Source organism: Xenopus laevis, chromosome 5L (genome assembly GCF_017654675.1).
Source record: "Xenopus laevis strain J_2021 chromosome 5L, Xenopus_laevis_v10.1, whole genome shotgun sequence".
NCBI classification, from domain to species: domain Eukaryota; kingdom Metazoa; phylum Chordata; class Amphibia; order Anura; family Pipidae; genus Xenopus; species Xenopus laevis.
In genome coordinates, this window is record NC_054379.1 from 53,573,691 (window position 1) to 53,599,450 (window position 25,760).

At 37.6% G+C, this 25,760-nt stretch overlaps 1 protein-coding gene across 7 annotated transcripts in view; it reads left to right on the forward strand.

Annotated features, from left to right (window-relative positions):
• The window catches only part of arid1b.L (AT-rich interaction domain 1B L homeolog), a 229,256-nt gene that overhangs the window by 183,723 nt on the left and 19,773 nt on the right, over positions 1–25,760 (forward strand). For 4 of the 7 annotated variants that reach the window (XM_018263082.2, XM_041562762.1, XM_041562763.1 and 1 more), the window contains 6 exons: positions 1,823–1,951; positions 9,379–9,512; positions 13,032–13,141; positions 13,818–13,976; positions 23,040–23,246; positions 25,093–25,297. In XM_018263082.2, the coding sequence (XP_018118571.1) occupies positions 1,823–1,951; positions 9,379–9,512; positions 13,032–13,141; positions 13,818–13,976; positions 23,040–23,246; positions 25,093–25,297 (944 nt within the window). The remainder of the gene's footprint in view (positions 1–1,822; positions 1,952–9,378; positions 9,513–13,031; positions 13,142–13,817; positions 13,977–23,039; positions 23,247–25,092; positions 25,298–25,760) is intronic. The other 3 variants (XM_018263083.2, XM_018263085.2, XM_018263086.2) reach the window with 3 other exon arrangements.

Genomic DNA, 25,760 nt, shown 5'->3' on the forward strand with positions numbered 1-25,760 from the left:
TTTGTATCTCTCACTAACCCATAACAACCAATCAGTGAATAGCAGTAGCCAGCAATAAAAACAAACAATTGATTGGTTGCCATGGGCTGCTGCCCAGGTGCAGATTTGCCAAGTTGCTAAGTAAGCCCTTTTGAATTAGCTGTGTGTGTGTGTATATAAATATATATATATATATATATATATATATATATATATATATATATATATATATATATATATATATATATATATATATATATATAAAACAAAAAAGGATTGGTAGAATCAGAATACCTGATTAAAGCCTTGGTGCAGGAACATGAAGTCATGAATACAAATAAACAAAAGGAGTCCACACTCAAAGGTCTTGTGAAGAAAAAAAGTGAGTTTAATCAACGTTTCGGCTCCTAAATGTGAGCCGTCTTCGTGAAGAAGGCTCACGTTTAGGAGCCAAAAGTTGATTAAACTCACTTTTTTTCTTCACAAGACCTTTGAGTGCGGACTCCTTTTGTTTATTTGTGTATATATATATATATATATTTATATTATTTTGATGTATTTTTCCAGAAAAAAAGGAAACGTTACCTCTACTTTCAAATAGTTTACCTTTAAATGCCTTGGTGAGCTACCCCCACAGTTTAGGAAAGCAGGATCTGTAACAGAATGAGGTCGGGGTGTTCTCCATGTGGAATTGAAATTTTTATTGAATCCTCCCAAATCCTCCCTTCGAACTAGGAACTGACATAGAATACAATATATGTAATTAATTTGCTGTTGATTAAGAAATTAAGTACAAGAAAGAGGTCACACCCTTATGTTATATAGTGTGAATTATATCTGATAATTGAGAAGAATTACTTAAAAGAACAGTTCAGTGTAAATATAAATAGATAGGCTGTGCAAAATAAAAAATGTTTCTTATATAGGCAAAAATATAATGTATTTTTTATAACAATATAATGTATAAAATAACTGTTGCTTTTGAATCTGAGCTGAATGCTGAGGATCATTTGGAAACTCACTGAACAGTTATGTCCCTTGTGGCCTTCCTTCAAGTTGCTGATTAACTCAGAGTTAAAAAACAGGAAGTAGTGTTCTGGCTATTATATTAGACATCCAGTCTTTATAGATCACATTTGGCTAACTAACTATATCAGAATTTTTTTTTTACTTTGCACAGCCTATCTATTTATCCCGTTTTTATATTTACACTGAGCTGTTTCTTTAAGGATAATGTAAACTCAGACTTGAATTACCTCATAAACGTATTTATAAGTAATGTATTATTTACTTTATGTTAAAATGCTGCCTTTAGTATTTATATACACCCACACACCAAATGCCTTTTCCATGAAGCCTGACCATGTTACCCTAAATCCTTACCCTAAAGGCTGACTGAACATTGATTAGAGGCACACTAGTGCACCCTAGTAAAACATGTAGCTAAAAATCCACTCTGTGTAAGTGGGGAACCTACCACGTGATAGAGGGCTGCTTAGTGTACCTATCTGATACAATGTGACACATATTGGAATTAGGATCCCTATTTGACATGGCATTGTCACATTAAAGTTTAACTGAATATCAGATATTTACAGTATAGTACTTCCTTAATCCACCATAACGAATGGACAAAATGATGTCAGTAAAGAAAGAAAGTGAAATCCATTCTCATACGTATCTCAGAGATGCAGACACTTCTAATTATTTTAATGCCCAGTATTTTATTGGTTGTGTAATTTAAATTTGGAATTGTAGAATATGCCTTTCATAGCTGTATTTGAATTATCTCCTGCATACTTAGTTAAAATCCAAAGAAGCCTGTTCTTTTGTCCTGCTTTAGGCCACCATACATTAGGTCGCCTGCTTATCCCAGCCAGTCTGGGGCTGGCGGACGCCCCATGTTTTCTTCACAGCATCCCAACTATGGCAACACTCAAGTTTCCATGATGCATCAGACTGATCAGTACGGGTAGGTTGCAATGCAATATGGATTTGGATCCTTGAGCATTTAATAACCGACTCATCCCTCTGCAATTAACTGGTATATGGCTTTTCATAGAATGGACTGCTTTATTGCCTGCTGCTGGCACTTGTACATTTGAATGCCGCTTATTTGATGCTGTGTGCTGTTACTAACCTATGTGGAGACAAATGCATGCATTAAGGCACTGTAACTTTGTGCTGCATGGCTTCCGCCATTCCCTGTAAGGGGGGTTCAATAATCTTTTTTTTTTTTCTTAGGAAAAATATTATGCTTATTTCTTTAGTGGTATTTATTTTGTACATGGAAAATACTGTTTGACATATGGTATATATATATATATATATATATATATATATATATATATATATACAAACTGTTAATATATGATTTCTTTTTTATCTGCAAGTGTCCTTCTGTTCACAACAGAGCTAATAGAAATTCTAACTAATTGATGTTTCATTGTGGAATTCCTTTTATATCAACTACAGCTGTGCCTTATTAATTGATAATGAAACAATTTTCTCAAAAGAACATCTTCTTTGTTTTAGTTTTAAAACGTTATAGGTCGCCAATTAATTATTGCCATAGATGGGTGTTTAAGTATTTAGGATTAGTATTTTTAATTCAATATTATGTAGTCAGGGACTACTTTTGAATATAAATAGTGCAAAACCCCCCAAAACTGTTATTATGAGAAAAATAAAATGTAATTCCAAGCAATAATGAACAAATCCCATAGATATTTACAAATTTAAACAATAGCTAAAAAAGTATGTTCAGGTCAAGCTCTGTTCATTGCACTTATGTTAAAAAATGGTATACTGCCTATTTAAAAAATGTATCTGGAGTCAAATTATTCTAGTCGGCTGGCTTGAAACAGTGTTTCAGGAGTTAAAGCCAGTAGTGCAGTGACTGTAAACAACCAGTTGGAAAGTTCTTTAAATAGCAATTACATATACAAATGATCTATTGAACATTTGTAATGAATGTGTATTTTATTTTATTATGCAAAGATAGTTGAATAGAGAACCCCTCGAAGCATTCTTGAACTATTTTTGAATATGAGAAAAACTTTGATGCTGATACATAGTACTTTTAGAAATTGAAACAATGCAACACTAAAAATGAAGGTTCAATTGACAAGTCTGGAGATATGAGTGGTTCATGATATGCACTGCTGTTTTGATAAACCTAAAAGTGAACAGAAGCTGGCAATTTTATTGTAGAATTGATATTTGACGATGAAGACTGAAATAGCAAAGGTCTTTGTAGGCTTTTCAGGACCATGTCAATTAGCAGAGGGGATTTTCAAACCTACCAGATAGCTGTAGTGAAAGCATTTGGGTAGGGCCGATATATGGGCAGATAACCTGCCAAATCCATCTGAATGGACAAATTTGGCATTATGGCCATTTTAAGAAGCTAATCCAGTCCCACCAAACCTGTGGCAGCTATTTACTTTTAGAATAGTTTCAGCTAGCAGTTTATGGTGATGTAAGGGGAGGATTTGCAAGACCAACTGGCATCTAAAATAAGAAAACAAATTGCTTACAAAAATGAAACCTATTGCATACAACATACTTAAAGGCATGTAAAAAAGTATTTTCTTTCTTTCTTTTGTTGAGCAAAAACAAGCCACTTCTCAGTCTATTTTCCTTAATTATTTACAATCTACGATAAAATGGCTTTTTCTTTTCTCCCATACTGTAGGTCAAGCAAGAGAGTGCTCCATTCTTGCTAGTGAGGGTCAGCGGCACAGTTGGCTGTTAACTATGGGATATTCATATTAAAGGAATTGTTCAGTGTAAAAATAAAAACTGGGTAAATAGATAGGCTGTGCAAAATAAAAAATATTTCTAATATAGTTAGTTAGCCAAAAATGTAATGTATAAAGGCTGGAGTGACTGGATATGTAACATAATAGCCAGAACACTACTTCCTGCTTTTCAGCTCTCGTGGTTTCCACTGACTGGTTACACTGGTTACCAGGCAGTAACCAATCAGAGACTTGAGGGGGGGGGCACATGGGTCATATCTGTTGCTTTTGAATCTGAGCTGCATGCTGAGGATCAATTGCAAACTCACTGAACAGATATGTATCATGTGGCCCCCCTTCAAGTCGCTGACTAACTCAGAGTTATAGAGCTGAAAAGCAGGAAGTAGTGTTCTGGCTATTATGTTACACATCCAGTCACTCCAGCCTTTATACATTACATTTTTGGCTAACTAACTATATCAGAAATATTTTTTATTTTGCACAGACTATCTATTTACCCAGTTTTTATTTTCACACTGAACTGTTCCTTTAAGACAACTTAATTCATGTGCCGCTAAGGAGTAAAATTATAATTTAGGCAACTATAATAGCTGCCCGTGTTGCACTATGATAAGACCTACACGCAGATTTATAATTCAATAAGTATTCTCCCCAAGGCATTTGCCTAGCACTTTTTTTTTCCTCTACCACCTGCACCTCACTCTTTTAAATAAAAAAAGTAGCCAGTAGGACCATGATGTATTTTCAGAAGTTCTATGGTGAAGGAGGAAACACATTAGTTAGCTGTAATATATATATATATATATATATATATATATATATATATATATATATATATATATATATATATATATATATATATATATATATATATATATATATATATATATATATATATATATATATATATATATATTGCCACCTTTTTATTTTTCCTCTCCCCCAACATTTTTTTTCAGGGAGAACACTGAATAATAAACTTTTGAAAATAGTTACTTTTAGGTTAATTGGGTAGACACCCCCCTTATGCTTGCTCAAAATCTAATTAACAAATTTAACAAAAAAAGTCTTACTTTGTTTAGTAAAGAAATAAAGCATTAGCTACCTGCCCCAATATAAGATCCCTGTCACATTCAAAGAACATAATAGGGTTTCATCAGAATCTCACTGAACTGTCTGTATGTCTGAGGAAACCCTCATAGGCATAGGTAGAACCTTCAAACAACTTGTATATAATATAATAGGAAGATTTGTACTTTAATTATCTATACTAAAAACATAAAACCAATTAGCTTTCTAATTTTCAGCATAGAATGTATTATTAAAATGAGTATCAGGATATTGCTTAATTTGATTGTATCTACCTTGAGGCCTATTTGAATAGTGAAACATTTAACAAAGGCTTCTGTAGCTTTAAGATACAATCAAAGCACATTGCCAGATTAATGTTATTGCCTTGTTTCTTCTAGATTCTTAGGAAAATTTACATTTTTAGTCTTGATGACTGATGATACTGCCATTTTCCAAAGCTGTCTTGCCACAAATATCCTTCCGTTAACAGTTAAGAACATGCAGATGTTTATCACTTACCTTATTCCGTATACATACACACACACACACACACACACACCAGTTGCCTGTTCTTTCACCCTGCATTCTTGTGTGAAACTGTATTAGTTCTGAGAACTCAGGTTGAAACAATATTATACATGAGACTGACTTTGAAAAACAACTTGAGGTTTTTAAAAGCCTGTGGAATCATACATATATAAAATATATACATGCATAAGTATATAAAGCAAACCACAGAAGACACTCTTTAAAATTAAATTTTTTAAACAGTACATATCTGTTTTGTGGTGCTTTACCAGACTTTATTTATACGTCTGAAAAAATCTGTTGGTTTTTATATGTGTGACCTTCTCTGATCAGCAAAATATCACTTAAATGTGAACCCTGGAAGACAGCCATCTGCAAGGTTTTAAGAAAGTTTTTATTAGGGCCAGAAATCTCATTTAATGGATGTGCTAAAGTTGTTGTCTCAGAGCTACTGCTCTTCTTTTTACCTTTTATATTCTGCAGACCCAGACAATCTTGTGGTAACGCAAAGACACAGCTTGTTCCTATCTAAAATTCTTACGACCATATCTTGCCAGCTTGCTCTTTGTCTTAGAAGACACTATGCTTTTATTTTTTATTTCACAATTTCTGGTTGCATTGCTTTGTGGATTCTGAACTGTACATATATTTTTCTTTTAAATCTTGGTCCTGTTTTTTTTTTAAACCCATTAAGCCCCAATTATATTTATCAAAGTTTCTTTTTTTCACACTTTGTAATTCCCATAGGTTGTCATTTGAATTTGCTGAGTTTTTTTCAACCCATAATTAATTTTCTAAACTGTGGTGTTTCTGTAAAAATAAGCAATATTCTGCATGAAGAAATTAAATGCATAGGCTAAGAATAATGAGGCATGTGTTATGGCACACATAGCGTCTTGACTATAGCCTCCTATTGATGGCAATTTGCATGGTAGACATAAAAGAGTGAATAATGAAACCATTTATGGGCCATGCCTTTCTAAAAGAGATCCCGTTTATATGGTAATGCTTTCCTGGTAAAAGCAGCCCTTCATTAGCATCCCCAGCTCCTCTGATTAAAACCAATTGTTCTGGCCTTTGAGAGTAAACAGAAGCTTGTCTCAAAACCCTTTGGACAAGAACAATTAGAAACTGCAGTAATTCAGACATTGTAAGGCCTTCATTGCCATGACACTGTAGCAATTCTGTTCCAATTTGTAAACAGGCTTCTCCATGATTTGACCTCAATATATTTTGCTGTACCACAAATGTTAATATAAAAGACATTTAATAGTGCTACTGTTTGGGAAATGCAGAATTCTACATTCTTAGAAAAATTCTTGGAAAAAAATGAATTAAAAAAAAAAAATCAAATTAATAAAAAGTGTTCAGCTGGCAATTTCGGAATCTTTATTCCATATATATTAATGTTTTTATAAAGACCAATAATACAAAACCCACAACATTTACACCTTTCAATTTTGTTCAGTACGGTAGCATTGTATAAAGCATTGTAAAGCACTGCTTAGGAAGCATGCTTTACTTTTACTGTACCAAAATGTGCTTTTTCTAAATAGTAAAGAGAAAAATCTGTTTGCTGTTTAAAAGCCTTTCTAGACCAATCTTTTAGGAAAGACCGGATAAAGGAGAAAAATAAATTGGGCCAAATGGCATTTAAAAGCTTGTAAAGAATGTTAATTTTCCACAGAAATTGTAGGAACACATGCAGATTGAATATAAGGAGATAATTAAACGATTGGTAACATCAAGAAACAAGATGTTGCTTTTCATTTTCAAGAAAATTTCAAAATGTTAAAAGGAATGTCAATACATAATCTACATTTTACAAACGTAAGATGGTTGTTTATTTAGCTAGCGTAGTGAACATATAAAGTAATAGAGTCAAAGAATTCTTATTTTGTTGTCTGTGCATCTGCTTACTCTTTGAAGATTTGTGTTGCGTACATTTTGAACTGGGTCATTTATAGCATGCTGAATATGATATGATATAAATCTAATCGAATCTTTCTTCGACATAGCAAAATTGAGTTCTCATGGGCAACAGCAAACATATTAATTATTCTTTAAAATTTACCATCTTATTTCATTTTTGTAAATAATATATGCATATTTTTCAAAGGTCGAGTAATAGTTTTTTTCACCTCGAATTTTGATTAGTATCTTATTTAAGAAAAAACGAATATCACCTACCAGGAAGGCTATTAATGTCTTCAAATAGGTCACTGGACCTCTGCCATTGACTTCTACATGAACTCAGCAGGTTTTAGGTGGCATACTTTCGAATTCGAGTTGTTCCCAGGGTCGAGGTATGATAAATCTCAAATTCGAGTTTGGATTATTCCCAACTCAAATTTGTGATTTGACCAAAAATCTGAATTTATCATCTGCTCTTTAATGAAATAAAAAATACACATAAGTCACGTAATGAATAAACTAAAAGAATCTCATTAAATGCAATGATGTTAATTGTGTAGTCAAGTTATAGCCATAACCATTGCTGACCAATCTGGCTGGGGTGGAAATTGCTATTGACTGAGAGTTCCGAGAGTGTGTATCAAGTGTGTAAAAGGAATGCAATCACCTTTTAGACAAAATTTTTTCTCATGTTCATAGTAAAGCCAAGAAAGCAATAGCTGCTATTGGGTGAAATGTGTGTTAGAAGTCTACATGTATGGGGGCAGTAATTATGCTTTATGTAGAGGCAAAAAACATGCTCTTATAAGAAAAAATATTTAGTAAAATTCTAAAATTTACAAGTACATTTAAAATATACATTTATATTAAATTGGATCTACAGTTTCTTCTGAGAAGAAATGTTTTTAATTAACCAAAGCCTTTAAAAAGACTTAAATGCATTCTCCTTTTGTAAAACTGAAGATGCTGTACTATTAGGCCCCTATAGATGCCAAGACTACAAAAGTCTCTTGTGTCTTTTACAATAGGACTGTGGTTTAGTAAATACTTATGCTTAGTAGTTCCTTTTTTCTCTTATTTGTTAAAAGAACAGTAACATCAAAAAATGAAAGTCTTTCAAAGTGATGACAATATAATGTACAGTTGTGCTACACTGGTAAAACTGATGTGTTTGCTTCAGAAACTCTACTATAGTTCATATAAACAAGCTGCTGTGTAGCCATGGGAGCAGCCATTCACAGCTGAAAAAGGAGAAAAGGCACAGGATACAAAGCAGATAACAGATAAGCTCTGCAGTGTACAATTGGATTCTTCAGAACGTATCTGTTATCTACTGAGTATCCTGTGCTTGAATGGCTGCCCCCGTGGCTACACCGCAGCTTGTTTTTTTTTATAAATTATAATAGTCTTTCTGGAGCAAATACACCAGTGCTGGGCAACAGTACATGATATTGTCATTCCTTTAAAACACCTTTTTGGTGTTTCTGTTCCTTTAACGTTTTATCAGAAAACAAAAATGTCTCTTATAATATTGCATTTAAATTGATCTCACAAGAAAAAGTTTGATTATTTGGGACAAAAATGCATCTTTTGTAATGCGTGAGTAGGTATGTAGTTTTCAAAGGTATGATATTCCAGTAGCAAGTTGGAGAATATCATCATAGTTCATTTCTTTAATTCAAAGTTTAGACATTAAAATATATTTATTTAACGTGTAAGCTTAAAAGTACATATTTTTGCTTTGTTTTTTTCCTGTAATTTACAGTAGTTTCTTCCTTATTTCAACATAAAATGTTCTGTTCTCTTGCTGTTATTGTGACAGGTATTCAAACATTTCTGGTTGTATCGCCATTTGTTAAACATTATGTGACAGCTGCTGAACCTCTTATAGCAATGGTGATTAGCGCCTTTTATCAATGTAACGTCAGGGATTTGTTTTGATTTTAACATGATCATTTTTTGCCCACGCATTTCTGCCTCTTAAGGAAAAAAAAAATGCTAAAGGGAGCGAATGCTTTAATTAGTTAAACACATGTAATTCTAAAACTTTTCAAATAGAAACATAAAAGTAAGCTTGGTATAATCAAAATGTCTACTTTTTTCTTCTTTCCTTTCTATACAGGCAAAGCGGTTATCCTGGCATGAACCAAAGTGGGCTTATAGGGTCAAATTCTCCATATAACCAATCAATGAGTAATAGTTCTGGCATGGTGAATTCCCAACCATCCCCATATAATATGATGAACAGTTCCACAGGTAAACAATGCTAATCTAGGTTTATTGCACAATTTAATTGGTAGGAAATATTCTAAATTATGTGCTGGTCAGCCCTCATTTTGACACTCTGTTTAGCTATGAGAGGGCCTGCTTTATAGTTTAGGTGGTGAGTTTAAAAATAGGCTTTATTAATACACAATTTATGAAAAGATATTCTATTTTAGCAGGTTAAATTATTGTTTATCTTTTATCACCCCCTTTCTATTTCATTATGGCTTATAAATAAATATTATATTTTAGTTTGTTTTTGTTGATGGTAAATATATGCATGCATGCATTCTTTTTATAGTTCTAAAAGGCTTTCTGTGCAAGAAAGAGAAAACCAGGGAAGAGGTTCAGCAAATGCAGTTTAATGTGTCTTGTGACTTTTGAATGTCCCATATAAATCTCATCTTTTATCAACTCCCAATCTCTTTTACGTTATCTCAGACTATTCTAAAATCCAATTTGCTTGTTTATGTGCTTGGATAATTTTTTTGGATAATTTTCTTAAGAATATTCTTATCACCCTTTGAGAAATATACATTTTACTGATCAGCCAGTGTGCAATCTCACCAAAGTTTGGCCAGAATAGAAATTCTGACTACAAACCAATCCTTTGGTTTACCTATCCATAATGTTGCACTAATGCTGATCATCCTGCAACCCTTGGGCCTGTGTGTTGCTTAATTCGTTGTACTGTGGTCTTTAGTTTAGCTCCCTGTCTGTACTGTGGGATTTTTTTTTTCTGCTGATTACTAGTAAAATTATAAAACTAAATTGCTAATTAAAAAGAAAAAACTTTGAAACTACTGGAATATTTCATATTTTCCAAGTGCCTGTTGGCGGGCAATGCAAAAACCAGCATTTAAATAAAGTCCTTTGATCTCCTACTTCTGCCTTCAGCTACTGATCTGCTTTAATTGAAGACTGAATTTGTTTAATTGTTTTCCGTTCTTTTTGTGTCAGCTTGTCTGCTAGCTTTGTGATTTTATTTAATGGAAAAATACCTTATGGCACCTGTTCCCACTGCCCACACGTACACCTACCCATGTACACATGCAAGAATTACTGAAAAATCTGAAAATGAATAGCATGCAAATGTTCCTTTGTATTATCTATTACAATGTATTGATGTTATTCTTCTTCATACATACAGTCTATTACAGAATAGACTTGTCTCTCTTCCTACACAATATTTTAAAAAAAAATTGTACACCATTTGATGCAGGGTTGGAATTATGCCTGAATACCTAGTCAGGGTCGTAACTACAGAGGTAGCAGACCCTGCGGCTGCAGGGGGGCCCAGGAGGTATAGGGGCCACATGAGGCCCTAATTCATATACAATTTCAATAAATATTGGTAAAACAGGTCAACCTCTAAACATTTGGGGGCCTGAAAAATAATTTGCTGTGGGGCCCAGTAATATCTAGTTACGCCACTGTACCTAGTGGTAAAGGGGATGGTATTCAGTAAGCATATTCTATCTAAATGGTATACACAATGTTAAATCTACAATATTTAGTGATTGTTATTTTTGACTTTGACTGGATGAATGAAAAATTGAGTGAATAAAGGGGAGAGAACAGGGGCAGCGGACCTAGGGGTGCCCGCTATGTAAATCCAGCCCTGTTTCCAGGGCAACTATATGTGTTGAAGCCAAACAAAGTGTAAAAAAAGACTCCAAAAAATTGTTACGCCTCATTGGATGCTTTCCACCTGTATCTGCCTAAGGTGTACCATAAGCCTTATCATACAATTGCTAAATAACTTGTAAGGCTGTGTTGGCTGAAGTATCTCCAACCAATTGCAAATTCATATAGGTATGGAATCTATTATTCAGAAAGCTTTGAATTATGGGAAGGCCATCTTCCATAGTCTCCATGTTAATTATTCCAAATATATATCCAAATAATTACGTTTTTTAAAAATGAAACTTTCAAGTACTTTGAACAGATATAGGAACCATTATCCGACAATCTTTTATCGAGAAAGCTTCCATTTATGGAAAGGCCATCTCGACATAGACTCCATTTTATTCAAATAATCCAGATTTTTTAAATGATTTCCATTTTCTCTGTGATAAAACAGTACCTTGTACTTGTTCTAAACTAAAATACAATTAATCCTTACAGAATGCAAAACAATACTATTGGCTTTAACATATGTTTAAAAGTTTTTTTAGTAGACTAAAGGTATGGTGATCCAGATTACAAAAATATCCCTTATCTGGAAAACCCCAGGTCCCAAGGATTCTGGATAACAGCTCCCATACCTGTACTTAGCATCAACTGGGGCATTGGGGGCCCATTCGGGCTTAACACTTCCTTCTTTAAAATTTGAGGATGAGGCCAGTCTACCGTAGTAAAAGCAAACATAGCTACTGGATCAGAAACAGTGTCAATGGACCAGCATGATAACCCCGTGCTTCAATAAGGGGAAGGAGAAAAAAATGTTAACTTTGATTTAGATTAAGAAACTTTTTGAATGGAAAATGATAATATAAATACCACAAGCCTATAATGAATCCTATTAATTTTAGTAGTATGTTAAACTGTTTAATTGTAATGTTCATTGTTTATGAGTGTATTATCATTTATATTCTGTAGGCACCAAACAATAAAATCTACATTAGTAGATGTGATATCTCCCATCAATAAGCTAAAAAAAAAAATCCTACCCATTGAACAGCAAGTAATTGTAAATGTACATAGCACAATGGTGTTTAGCTTGTAATTTGGCAGACATAGGCTCTTCTGAACCTGCAGTGATGCTACAGATATTAACAAATTAGCACCGTGCTGCTTGCCAGCTTATTCACATGAGTCCTGCACATGCTCTCATTGCTGTATTTAAAACTAATTATTTTTAAAAACAAAGAAATACATCGATGTGTGCTGTATTGCTTTATAGGAGGCAATCTGTGTAGTAATGTTCAATTATTTATCTATTCGGCTTCCCCGGATGCTTTTAAAAAAAAAAAAAGCTTAAAAGCTGCTGCTCTGTAGGTGTAGGAATTATCAGCTCTTATTGGATAGTCTCAGCATTTGTATGCATTTATAATGTAAATATACACTATGACATGGCCCTATCAAGTATTGAGAACATTAAATAGAGTGTACTGAACTGATACCCATATACCCAACCTACATAACCCATTTCTCTACCGTTTATTAACCATTGCAAGTCTTAGAGTTTCCAGTATTGGAATTTTGACTATAACTAATGTAGACAGAAATATCAATGAATAAATAATAAATTTTTTGCTTAGTTGATTTGTAATTACCCACAGATTCACATTTACCCAACTTTAAACCAATGTTTTAATCATTATTTATTTATATAAATATGCTTTTATTATTATTTATTTAAATAGAGCCAATGTTTTCATGTTCCACATTTATTTAAAATGTCATATTTATTTTTGTTTTAAGTAAGTAAAACTAAGTTCTCCTGCAGTAAATTGTTACAGCACCATAGAGACAATATTATCATTATTTTTTAAAATTCTTTTTAAGGTCATCTTGGTCTTGTAGACATGATAAATACTGGAGAATCCAAGATGGCATCATCTCTCAAATTTGATGGTAAAGCAGATTCACCTGCTCCACCCGAAACTAAGTCAAAGGTATTTCTAATTGCATGTGGTGTTATGGCAAGCAGTGTCCGTCATATTGTCTTGCATTGTCTGATTCTAGCCAGCCTACTTTTTTTTTTGTTTCCTGCATACATTTTCCATCCCATTTGTGTTGCGGGTCTGTACATGTCTATACTTTCTAACCCTAAACATTACTAGCTTAAATGCATTTAACTTTAGAGAATACAATATCACTATTTGAGCTTGGGGATATCCAGTTTGGGGTTGGGAAAAGACCGTTGTGCCTGGTTTTCAAACTGCAGCTCCCTTCTTGCCTTCAGTTCAAGCTTCTGTTGTTGGCCGTCTATAGAGCACCTCCATCATAGGCATACTTAGTATTTTGCTTTGCGTCTTACATGATGCTTAAGGCGAGTGGCTTTACTTGTTTTCGTTTCATTAGGGTGCAGTCCATGCTTAAGCATTTCATGTTTGCTTGAAATAAACATGGTGGCTTATTACCTTTTACCAAGCAAATGGCAGACATGCCAAAATGCACTAATATCTAACAATCAAAATAATAATTTTGAGTTGATGCATTTTATATGCTTGTCTTTTTTTCCTGTTTCTCCATTCATGCAACTATACTGCACTGCCACTTGATTATATTACATTTCAGTAAAGTCTGCCCTATTCTTGTCATATTTTGTTTTGTATCCTTCTACTGCAGGATAGCTACAATTCACAGGGTAATTCTCAGCCCCCAACCCCAGGTCTCCTGACAGTCCCTTCCCCATTTTCCCCAAGCTCTGCTAGCATCTCCTCCTTTCATGGAGATGAAAGTGATAGCATTAGCAGTCCAGGCTGGCCAAAGACTCCATCAAGCCCTGTAAGTGGCCATGTTATGTTTACTCAATATTTATTTCAAATAGATTTTAATTATTGTTTGCATGCTATTAGCTTTACAGTAGTTATATGTTCTATTATTGTTTTGTGTTGCTTTTCTTTAATTTCAATTTACATTACTTCTACTTGTTGCACACTCACAGGTGTTATAGATTAGGCCTGTGCAGGTATTCTAAATCTGCAGATTATTATGTTGCATATGTTTTTTTACATCTACATAAACTATCTTCGTCACAATGGGCCTTGAAAACTTGATGTTAAGACATACTACTATCGACCTGCAAAATTGTTAGTGCTAACCAGAACTGACTAGATGACAACTTTTGGTCCATAAAGCTCTCCTATAAATCCCCTCCTTAACTGTGTCCATAAATGTAAATGCCCCTTTACTCTCATGCAAAACAGGGTATGTAAGACATTTGTTTTGAAGTGTTTTTGGCACAGTGACTCCCAGTATTAAATGACACAGAGACTGCCAGCATTAGATGAAACATACCCCCAGCACTAAATGACACCGAGACTACCAGCATTAAATGACACAGAGACTCCCAGCATTAAATGACACAGAGACTCCCAGCATTAAATGACACAGATACTCCCAGCATTAAATGACACAGAGCCTCCCAGCATTAAATGACACAGTGACTCCCAGCATTAAATGGCACAGAGACTCCTAGCATTAAATGACACAGAGACTCCCAGTCTTAAATGTCACAGAGACTCCCAGTCTTAAATTTCACAGAGACTCCCAGTCTTAAATTTCACAGAGACTGCTAGCCTTAAATAACATAGAGACTCCCAGCTTTAAATGATACAGTGACCCCTGGCATTAAGTAGCATAGTGATGCCTAACAGTAAATGGCACAGTGACGTGGGCTTGACCGGGCACGCAGCGTGGCAAGCTGCATTTCTAAGGGCTCCCGGGGCTCCTGTTAATAAGCTCATAACTCTGCAGCACCCAGTCGCCCTTTAACAAAGGAGGGACTCCGGAGCATTTGGGGAATAACCCGCCTTCATAATCCGGCGGAAATCAGCCTCCTGGCCACAGTGGAACCGGTTGAAGCCTGGCGGCACTGGTGAAGCCGCGGCCTCGATTAATCGCGGACCCCGACAGAAGTACGTCCGGCAGCGCGGTCCTTAAATAACTGCCTCCAGAGACCCAGCAAGTCTTCCAGAGGACACTGGGGGTATAGGCAACAGTGGGGTGAGTGTTTATGTTGCCCACAGTTACCCATTGTGCAGCAGAGACAGCTCTTTGAGATTAAGCATACCTCTGACCTGCATAAGGAACTCTTTGCTGTTATTTGTATTTGCAATAATCCCTTTGGTCCCCACCACTAGGGACCTGGCCGCATTGGCAAGGAATAGGGACAGAACGGAGGGCTTATGGCCTGGATAATGAACTAGCCAACACACTGCGCTGTAGCTCCAAACTCCTGACTACATCCTGGGCGGCAGTTACCTGACATATATATTGCAGACCCCAGCAACAAGTAACCTGCAAGGGAAGTTGACTGAGAAGGGAGGAGATGAGGAAAGCGGCACAGAAGAGGATTGAAGGCCCACTACTGCACCACGATCACCTAAACAGGGTGGAAGTTGACTGAGCAGGGAGGAGATGAGGAAAGCGGCACAGAAGAGGATTGAAGGCCCATTAATGCACCGTGATCACCTAAACAGGGCGATGATGCGGCCCCAGCTAATGAGCCAGTAGGTCCAAACTTGACAGTCCCGCCTGCATTAGAGCAAGCTGCCCAAGACACTCAACTTTTGCTGCAGGCAAAAGCGGACTCCAAGGAGGTCCTTGCCACCAAGCTTGTGGCTACCAGCGCGACCCTCACTTCAAGGTGCGCGTTGACCTTTCTCTCCTGAGGCAAGACCTTCCACAGAGGTGGAACGCAGGACGGGGCTACTAGAGGACGAAGTGCGGCCACTCACTCAGCAAGTACAGCTTCTCCAACGGGAGCAAGCAACCATGGTCTCTAGAGTGGATGACCTTGAGAACCACAACTGTAGATCTAATCTCAGAATAGTGGGCTTGCCTGAAGGGTGTGAGGGGACCAGGACTGAAGACTTCATTGAAAGATGGCTCCAGGACACGCTGGGTGTCTCCACCTTCTCACACTTCATGGTGGAAAGAGCACACCGTATCCCCGCTAGACGACTGCCTCCGGGAGCACCACGGCAGCCATTGATCCTCAAGCTGCTCAATTATAGAGATCAAGGTGCCGCATTAAGAGCTGCCAGAGAGAAAGGCGACATCACTTTTCAAAATTCTAGAGTCTCTCTATACCCAGATTATTCGCTGGCCATTCAGAAAAAAAGGAGAATAGGCACGCAGCAGACTGAGAGAGTGGGGGATTAAATACGCCATGCTCTATCCAGCCCAAATGAGGATACTGGATGGGGAGAAGGCTCTCTTTTTTTTTTGATACCCCGGGTGACATCATCCAGTGGTTAGAGCGACGGCCTTCTTCCCCAAGAAGACCCACTCCATAGCTCAGATGTCAGATCGTCGGCAGGTCGTATATCATGAGAATTACTAGTAAATTGTTTAGAGTCTACCTGGTTTCTTTCTGTTAGTATTCCTTGTGCATATGGGCACAATTATCAGTAGGGGACACGTCTTGAGTTACATATAGAACCCGTTACCATTGAAAGACAGCCTCACTAACTTACAGTTTTTTTGAGGCCAGAACAATGTGCTTTCTTTGCTATCCTGTTTTTCTCCTCATACTCAAGGGTGAGACCACCAGATACAGAATTAAGATGGACTTTTGCCTTTATTATAATGACTATAAGGAGCTTTTGCGCAGCACCTCTAACCCTCCAGTAGGGCATAGCTGCAGTTAGGGGGAAATTACTGGTTGACATTCCCCATTGTGATGTTCATTGTGTTACAGGGATTGATGTATCCCCGGGTTGGGGGGGTTGGATACCGGGTGGGTGATAACTTGTTAATTCAAGTTGGGCTTTACAATGTTGTTTGTTTTTCCTACTATTATGTCTTACAATTCTTGCTGCACAAATTACTCAGGGCTTTCAGCATGACCTGGATCTCTTCCTTGGCACCAGTATTGTTACCCAGTTCCATAGGTAGTCATGGCAGATAGCAAATAAGCTCTGTCTGTCTAATGGTGTTATCTGTTATCCATTAGTTAACCTGTGCCATATAGCCGTTTTTCAATTTCCGCCATTGCTACACAGCAGCTTGTTTACATGAACTATAGTAGTGTTTCAAACAGATCAGTTTTACCAGTGCAGGGCAACAGTACATGATATTTTCATTACTTTAAAACACTTACATTTGGTGTTACTGTTCCTTTAAAGAAGCAATAGCCAGCTTTCCCAATAACAAATCCCCAGACCGGACGGAATACCACTAGAGTGGTACAAGGCTAATACTATATCACTGGCCCCTATCCTAGCCTCACTTTTTTAATGATTTTGCCGAGTCTGGTAGCATCCCGCTTTCCTGTTCATTAGGGACGATTACTGTGACCCAGCCACCTGTGTGACTCATATCGCCCCATATCATTATTGAATGCTGACATAAAGACATTTGCCAAAGTCTTGTCTACCAGGCTTAGAGGGGTGATAGAACATCTAATACGCCTGGATCAGACTGGCTTCATGCCAGGGAGGGCTACAAACATCAATATTAGGCATTTGTACACAAATATACAAGCCCACCTCGATAACCAGGGCGGAAGGGTGGTAGTCTCCCTGGATACGGCCTTTGATACGGTCCAGTAGCCCTATTTGTGGGAGTTTCTTACCTGCTTTGGCTTTGGGAACAGGTTCGTCAAGTGGATAAAGGCTCTTTATAAATCTCCAATGGGACAGATGAAAGTCAATAACTACCTTTCAGAACCCTTTGAGCTTCATAGAGGCACGAGGCAGGGTTGCCCTCTCTCCCCTCTACTGTTCACTCTAGCTATAGAACCACTGGCCACTCAGGTTCGCAGTGACCAAGAGATAGTTGGGTTAAAATTAGGTCAGCTTGAGGAGAAGGTATCCTTGAACGCTGACGACATGCTGGTGTACCTGGCTGACCCGGAGGCCTCGCTGACTAGGCTCCTGCAAGTGGTAGATCAATTCGGAGTGCACTCCGGGCTTAGGGTAAACTGGGAGAAATCTATAAAATTTCCAATAGATGAAATATCGGCCCCTGATTGAACCCCCTCCCAATTGCAGTGGGCTAACTCCCTGCAAACCACTTGTATAGAGGTGAACAGTCCGCTTTCCCCCACACCACATCCGTGACTTTCGATCAATATATTAGGTGCCTGTACCCCAGATTCCTGATTCTGGTCTTTGGGCCTCTATGGGTATCAAGTACCTAGCCCAAATTGTGTTGGGTGGGCAGCTCAACCCCTTCCAGACCTTACGAGCAGAGTAACAGCTATCATCCAATATGATATTTGCTTTTTGCAATTAAGTCACGCGTTCCAGGCCCAGTTCCAGGTCAGCCCATTAGACATAAGCCAATGCACGGTTGAACACTACCTTCAGCAGCCGGGCTCAAAAAGGCCATCTCTTGGATATATGCTATTTTACAGAAATCCTCGGGCTCCCATATGGAGAGATTGAGCCTAAAATGGGCAGTAGATATCCCTGCAATGGATGAGGATGCTTGGAAGGGGGTCATTGAGCAAATTCCGGAACTTACCATATCCAACAGAGATAGGCTTATACAGATAAAATTCTTCAACAGAGTCTACTTTACCCCCCAAAGGTTGGCCAAGATTTGTGCTAGAAGTGCTAGACTTAATTCAAACCAAGTTCGCCTTACCAAATATCCACTCCCCAGAGCTATGTTTAATGGGCTATACTGAACCACTTTCCCTTCCCGGTGCCAGAGGTTATTTTATTTACAATTGTTGTATTATACTAAAAAAGCCATTTTGCTGACTTGGAAAGATACCAGTCCCCCTACTCTGGGCCGGTGGAGAGGATTGATAAACGAATTACTCCCCTTGCAGAAGAAGGTGTATTTAGCTAGAGGATGCCCGGACAAATTCCAAAAGATATGGGGTCCTTGGCTAAAGTTACCAGAAACCACTGATCACTTGATATAAGCAATAGCCTAGGTCTGGTTGAAATGTTCCCTGGAAAGTGTATGCATGTAAGCAGCTCAGATGTGCTTGATTGTATACATGTGAATACCCACTGTTGATGATTGTAAGACATTTTAATGTTTCTTTCTGTACTTTTGTATATTGAAAATGTTAATAAAAACACATTTTTAAAAAAATGGCACAGTGACTTCTGGCATTAACACTGCAACCCAGCTCACTTACCTTTTTATTTCTGCAGATGCAGGATAGACAAGCAAGCACTCCCTTCAGAGCTGCTTTACTCTTTGCTTCTAGGTTCTAGGCATGCTTTTTCTTTAACAGGAGTAAGCTGCACTCTGATTGGAGAAATTTACAAAGGGTTTCAATAGCACAACTCATTCACATTAAAGGAATAGTTCAGTGTGAAAATAAAAACTGTGTAAATAGATAGGCTGTGCAAAATAAAAAATGTTTCTAATATAGTTAGTTAGCCAATAATGTAATGTATAAAGGCTGGAGTGACTGGATGTCTAATAAAACAGCCAGAATCCAACTTCCTGCTTTTCAGCTCTATAACTCTGAGCTAGTCAGCGACTTGAAGGGGGGCCACATGGTACATTTCTGTTCAGTGAGTTTGTAATTGATCCTCAGCATTCAGCTCAGATTCAAAAGCAACAGATATGACCCATGTGGCCCCCCTCAAGTCTCTGATTGGTCACTGCCTGGTAACCAGGGTAACCAGTCAGTGTAAACCAAGAGAGCTGAAAAGCAGGAAGTAGTGTTCAGACTGACATGTTATACATCAAATCACTCCAGTCTTTATTCATTACATTTTTGGCTAACTAACTATATTAGAAACATTTTTTATTTTGCACAGCCTATCTATTTGCCCAGTTTTTATTTTTACACTGAACAATTCCTTTAAAGAAAATTGTGTCAGGATCATGTAGCACAGAGAAGAATGGCACATAGCATTGTGACTGATCCTGCTGCATGGGCCAATAAGAACAGTTTTACCCTCCTTGTGGCATGGAAGTATGATCCTGTGTGACAGAATGCCATTCCCTTACCTTGTTGGTGTGCCATGTTTTTTTGTAGATGCAGCCATGTTGTTTTTTTAGATTAAATAACCACTATAGATAGATATGTGTAATGTAGAGGATTGTAAAAAAACAACTATTTCAATCATGGTCACAAAGCCATCAAAGAAATCTCAGTGGTGTCAAAGCACAAAGTGTTCATAGATGACATTGCCAGAAAGCAAAGATGCTTACACATATCCACATAAAAAATAATTGCCCATTTCTGAGATGATTAGCAAAAAAACATTTTGTTGTATGGTAATTTTTTGTATAATCACCTAGGAATGAAATAAAAGACAAAGGCAATGTTTTAAACCCCGTGCATAATGCACATCAGCAACCAATCCCTGATATGAGTCCGTTAATTTATTTTGCCTGGTCTAGTTCCTGGTATTGCTACATCCTTATAATCTGTGGTTAGTCCAGAACTGCAATGAGCCACTATCTTTCCTGTGCTGTTATGATCGAGGCTGCTGGCCAGGACTGCTCACATGCACATTAGGGGGCTGTACTGTGCTGCACATGCCTATAGCAATGCACCATCTCCTGCCAATTCTCAATACCCTCCCTGACCTACTAGCTGTAAGTACCCACTTACATTGTCCACTCAAGTAGAGAAATCTACTTTTCTCCAGACTCTGGTGGCACGTTGGTAATCTGAAATGCATTTTCAAATGTATTATTACAGTTGTAATAAATAATGAGGCGTTGGTTCCACTGCTCTCAGTCTGTGTTGTTTTTTCAGGCTGAGCGAAGTGGATCTGCTCCTTTAAGCACCTCAGTACACCTCATGCCTCCTCACGGCTACACTAGTGTAGCTGAGTGAGGATCAGCCAGAAAATGCATCCTTTCATGTTTTCGGACCGATCCCCACTCAGCTTTAATTCGTGATATGAGACTTTTTTAGAGTTTTTTTCTCTAATATTCTAAACGGTTTTAATCTACCTCAGACTTTCTCAAAAACTGCAGCCTAAAGGAAGAAATCTGAACACACCACCAAAAGAATCTTCCTCTTAAGTGGAAAGTCTTAACATGACCGTTTTTCTCAGGTTTCCAGAGGACTAGACGGCATCAGACCAGTAATCAGACTGTATCTCTGAAACAATTGTACCTAATAAACAGGGCCGGATTTCCTAGCGCCTGTCCGCACTACCCATAACCACCCCCAGCCCCGTGAGCGCACGCATGCAAGTGCTGGAGCACTGGGGAGCTGCGCATCCACAGTGCTCCCCATATGCCGCCCCTAATAATCCTATATAATAAAGTTGTCTCTGCGTCCAGTCCCTGTGTCCGTGGGATTGCGCTACTGCGCATGTGCCCCACGGGACCGTCTCTGGCGAACTACTGCGCATGTGCCCATACTGTAACCCCAACTCATACTTATCCCCAAACTGTACCCCCTTATTTCTTTCCCACTACTTCTTCCTGTACCCCATCTCAGGCTTATCCCTGACCCCCTCACTGTATCCCTCCCAATTGCCCTCAAGCTGTAGCACCGCCGGTGTGTGACTTTATATCCCGCCCTGGCTGGGACCGTCTCACCTTCTCTCCAGTTGCAGCGCCCGCCATTAGCAGCTTCTCTGTCACTTAGTAAACAACTGCGAGTCTCCCGGGGCAACAGTGCGCAGATTTCGGCCTTCTTACGTCACCACGTTAGTGCGTCATTGTGCGCCGGCTTGAAATCAATGAGGCCGTCTGGAAATGTCGCCAGTAGGAAGCAGTCTGCCATATTAACGGTAGGCTGGAGGCGTTCGCGCGTGGCATTCTGGGAAACTGACTGTTTTCAGTTTAGTCCGGCACTAATTATTATTACCCATAATGCCCCGGTGTTTTGCCTTCTAGGGCTCTGTAAATGTGACCAACTGCACATGATACACAAACAGCAGCATTAATTAGACTTCAGATGTTGGTTTGAGTGGGAGCAGATTGGGGGCACATTATGTGCAAAATAAATAGAAGGTGGACTGAAAAACCAATGTAATTAAATATACAATTTATTATATAATCACTACTGCGCATGTGCCCCATGGACCGTCTCTGGCGAATTTTCTACATATGTTCTAGCGCCCGTTAATTTAACGGGCTTAATGTCTAGTTTACTATCAAACCCTCTAAAACTTGGCGTAGCTCACAGAAGAGAAACTTTTTTATAGACAGCATTATAGATTCTTACTAGCTCAACTTTCTTTAAGCACCTTGTTTTTATTATTTAGGCACCTGTTTGTTGGAAGAAACCTTGATATGCAATTCACTTGCTCAATTATTTAATTACCTTTTGTATTGTTTTAAGATTTGTATGCTTTATTTATTATATTTTAATTCTTTTTGTTCAGTTGAATTATGTGTGCAAAAGCATATGTTTTTCTAATTCAAGCTATCATCTTAATTTTCTTATCCTTGCATAAAAAGTGATCCAGTTACCTAGTCCTACAACATTTACTTACAGACACCCTCATGCTGTTGAACTGACCTAGAAGATATTATTTTTAAATATTAAAAACATTTATACAAGGTATGCACAGGGCATTCTATAGCTATGTTAAAAAACATATGGCATCCATGTACAACCATTGTATTTTGTTGATTTTAGTAGACTGATCAAGCTGGTGGATGGCAACTGCAAGGCTTATCGTGGAAGACGAAGAAAAATGATAATGTAGCGAAAGTACTAAAAGGCTTTTTACAGCCATTTAGCCTATTTTTTTTCCCTTTTAAAAAGGCTGTTAAATATCCTTTCAGAACCTATGATCTACACATATAAATTGTAGGTGTTCAGGAGATATATATATATATATATATATATATATATATATCTCGGTTTTTATAAAGTAAGGTAAATATGAAGGAATTACCAGTTTAATCTGTGAGGACGTTCATATTCTCTACCTCTTTTGTATGCTGCAGAAAGCAAGTTCAACAACCACTGGAGAAAAAATCACAAAACTTTATGAATTAGGAAATGAGCCAGAAAGGAAGATGTGGCTGGATCGGTACTTGACCTTCATGGAAGAACGAGGCACGCCAGTTGCAACTGTACCTGCAGTTGGAAAAAAGTGTCTTGACCTTGTCAGGCTCTACTTCTGTGTTAAAGAGATTGGTGGTTTAGCTCAGGTAACAACTTAACTTATGATAATCTTCATATTATAATAATTTGTCTGCACTCACAGGCATATAAAATCACTGGTTTAAATCATGGAATAAACTGAATAGGAGGATCACATGAGGTTTATCAAAATTTGCCACTTAGATTAAATTCCTCTTTTCCAGCTTGTAGACCCGCTCATTATGTCCGTGAGAGAACATGGCCTCCTTCATTGGGAGCTCTGTTTCCCCTCAGCTGGAGGGGTGGGGAAATAATTTTTTGATGCTAATGTCAAACTGGACACATTTTCACAGTGGCTAAAAGTAAAGTCAAAAAGATAGATGGTAGAAATGAGAAAGTTGGAAAATATTTTACAGAAATTAATTTGTACATAGTTGATGACAGAATGGTCTCAACCACAGAGTTTGTTGTATCGTAGTCACTCCTCTTTTACCTTTAAAATAGCAGCGCGGTGCAAACCAGTTGTGGTACAGGGGGGGCAGAGGGACTTGCATAACTATAGAGGAAGCAGACCCTACAGGAGGGCCCAGGAGGTATAGGAGCCCCATGAGACCCTAATTCATATACAGTTTCAATAAATATTGGTAAAACAAGTCAACCTCTAGACATTTTGGGGGCCTGAAAAATAATTTGTTGTGGGACCCAGTAATATCTAGTTACGCCACTGCCTGAGAGCCCAAGTTATTCTGCTGGGTTTTTTTCCCTTCTATGGCAAACTGGAGAGGTTTCAGAATGGTTTTTCTTCTTCTGTATCAGTTAGACAGGTATCACTTAGTATGTAAGGATGAAAAACTACACACGTCCATCAACCTTTCTGTATTACTGTATAAACAATAGCCCATTCATTAAGCACCCACTGCTGCAGTAATATTATATTAGTTTTTCATATGTCCTTTCTGTCTTTTCATTAAACTGGGCGAATATTAGGGATATTCCTAATGCATCATTTTTTTTGCATTGCAAATTTTTCCCATTAACAACTTTTATTTACGTTCCCCCCATGTCTTGATTCCTAAAAATAATACTGTAGCTTCTCTTGTGAAATTATTTAGATATACCTGTATTAATTTTTTCCAGTACTAGGTACTTCACATACATCAAGATACAACTAGGGTTGCCACTTTTTTTGGAAATAAATGGCCTTCCTGTATATTTAGATTATTTCCCTATTAGTAACATTGGGGTCAGGTATCATTTTTACCGGTCAGGCCGGTAAAATACCGGCCAAGTGGTAACCCTAGAAAAAACAAAATGTATTATTTTACATTACCCAGTACTCCTTTGAAAAGAAAATCAGTGTGTGTATGAAGTGTTAATCCAGTCATAAGCAGTCCTTTCTCACTACAGAGACATTGGCATCCTAGCACATACACCCTTGGATCTTTCTGAAAATAAACATATTTTCTTTCCACATTTACAGCTCCACAATAATACTATATTGTGGAATAAAGCAGTTGCTCTTATTTTTATTGTTATTTAAATGAGTTCTTAGCAGCAAGGCCTGTTTTAATTGAATCAGGAGCGCGTGAGCATTTTCCATGCTCTTGTGCTTTACTTGGATACAAATTGCTGGCTCTGTGCACGTCTCCAATGAAAAGTGTTCAGCATTAGGGGATGCAGCTTTCACCAGCCTCTGACGCCTTTTATGTTACTATCAGCAGGTTTTGTAATGGCTTTAGCAAGTGTGCGGCTGTGCACCACTGTACCACTGAGTGGGTGTTAGTTTAAATAGGCATATTAAAAATATATAGGGAAATAAACCACAGAATAACCTGCATGCTTTCTTCCAAACACCCTTTGCCGATTACAGAACCATGTGCTTAACCGCAACAATGTTCTTTTTTTTTATTGTAGGTTAATAAAAACAAGAAGTGGCGAGAGCTGGCAACCAATCTAAATGTTGGCACCTCTAGCAGTGCAGCCAGCTCCTTGAAAAAGCAGTATATACAGTATCTGTTTGCCTTTGAATGCAAGATCGAGAGAGGGGAGGAGCCTCCTCCAGAGATTTTCAATCCAGGAGAGTCAAAGAAGCAGCCTAAGATTCAGCCGCCATCTCCTGGTAAGCAAAAGGAATGCATCCAATTTGACTTCCAGCACCAAAGCAGCAGCTGAAGTCATGTCTTGTTAAAATCCCAGTGAATCAACCTGGATTCACCAATTTAAAGCAGAAGCATATATGTATGTGCATACATATAGTAAAAATAAAATAAAATAAAAATAACAGTAAGTGTGTTACAATAACAAAGTTATGCCCAAGTAGTAGTGTTGTTCCCAATATTCCATAGAAACATATTAATGCATTCAGGAACTAGTGGGCGTTTTATTTACAGTCTTTTAGGAAGACAACAATAAAAGTGTAATTTCATTGTCCCACCACATCCAAATGCATGTGCTTTATGGAGGATTTTGAGTATTCGTTGATGCCATTTAAAGGACTATTCAGGAATTCACTGTAAGCAAGGAACTTACTGCATAAATCAGTACAGTTTCTTGATGGACTTGATATGCTAAATTAATCACAC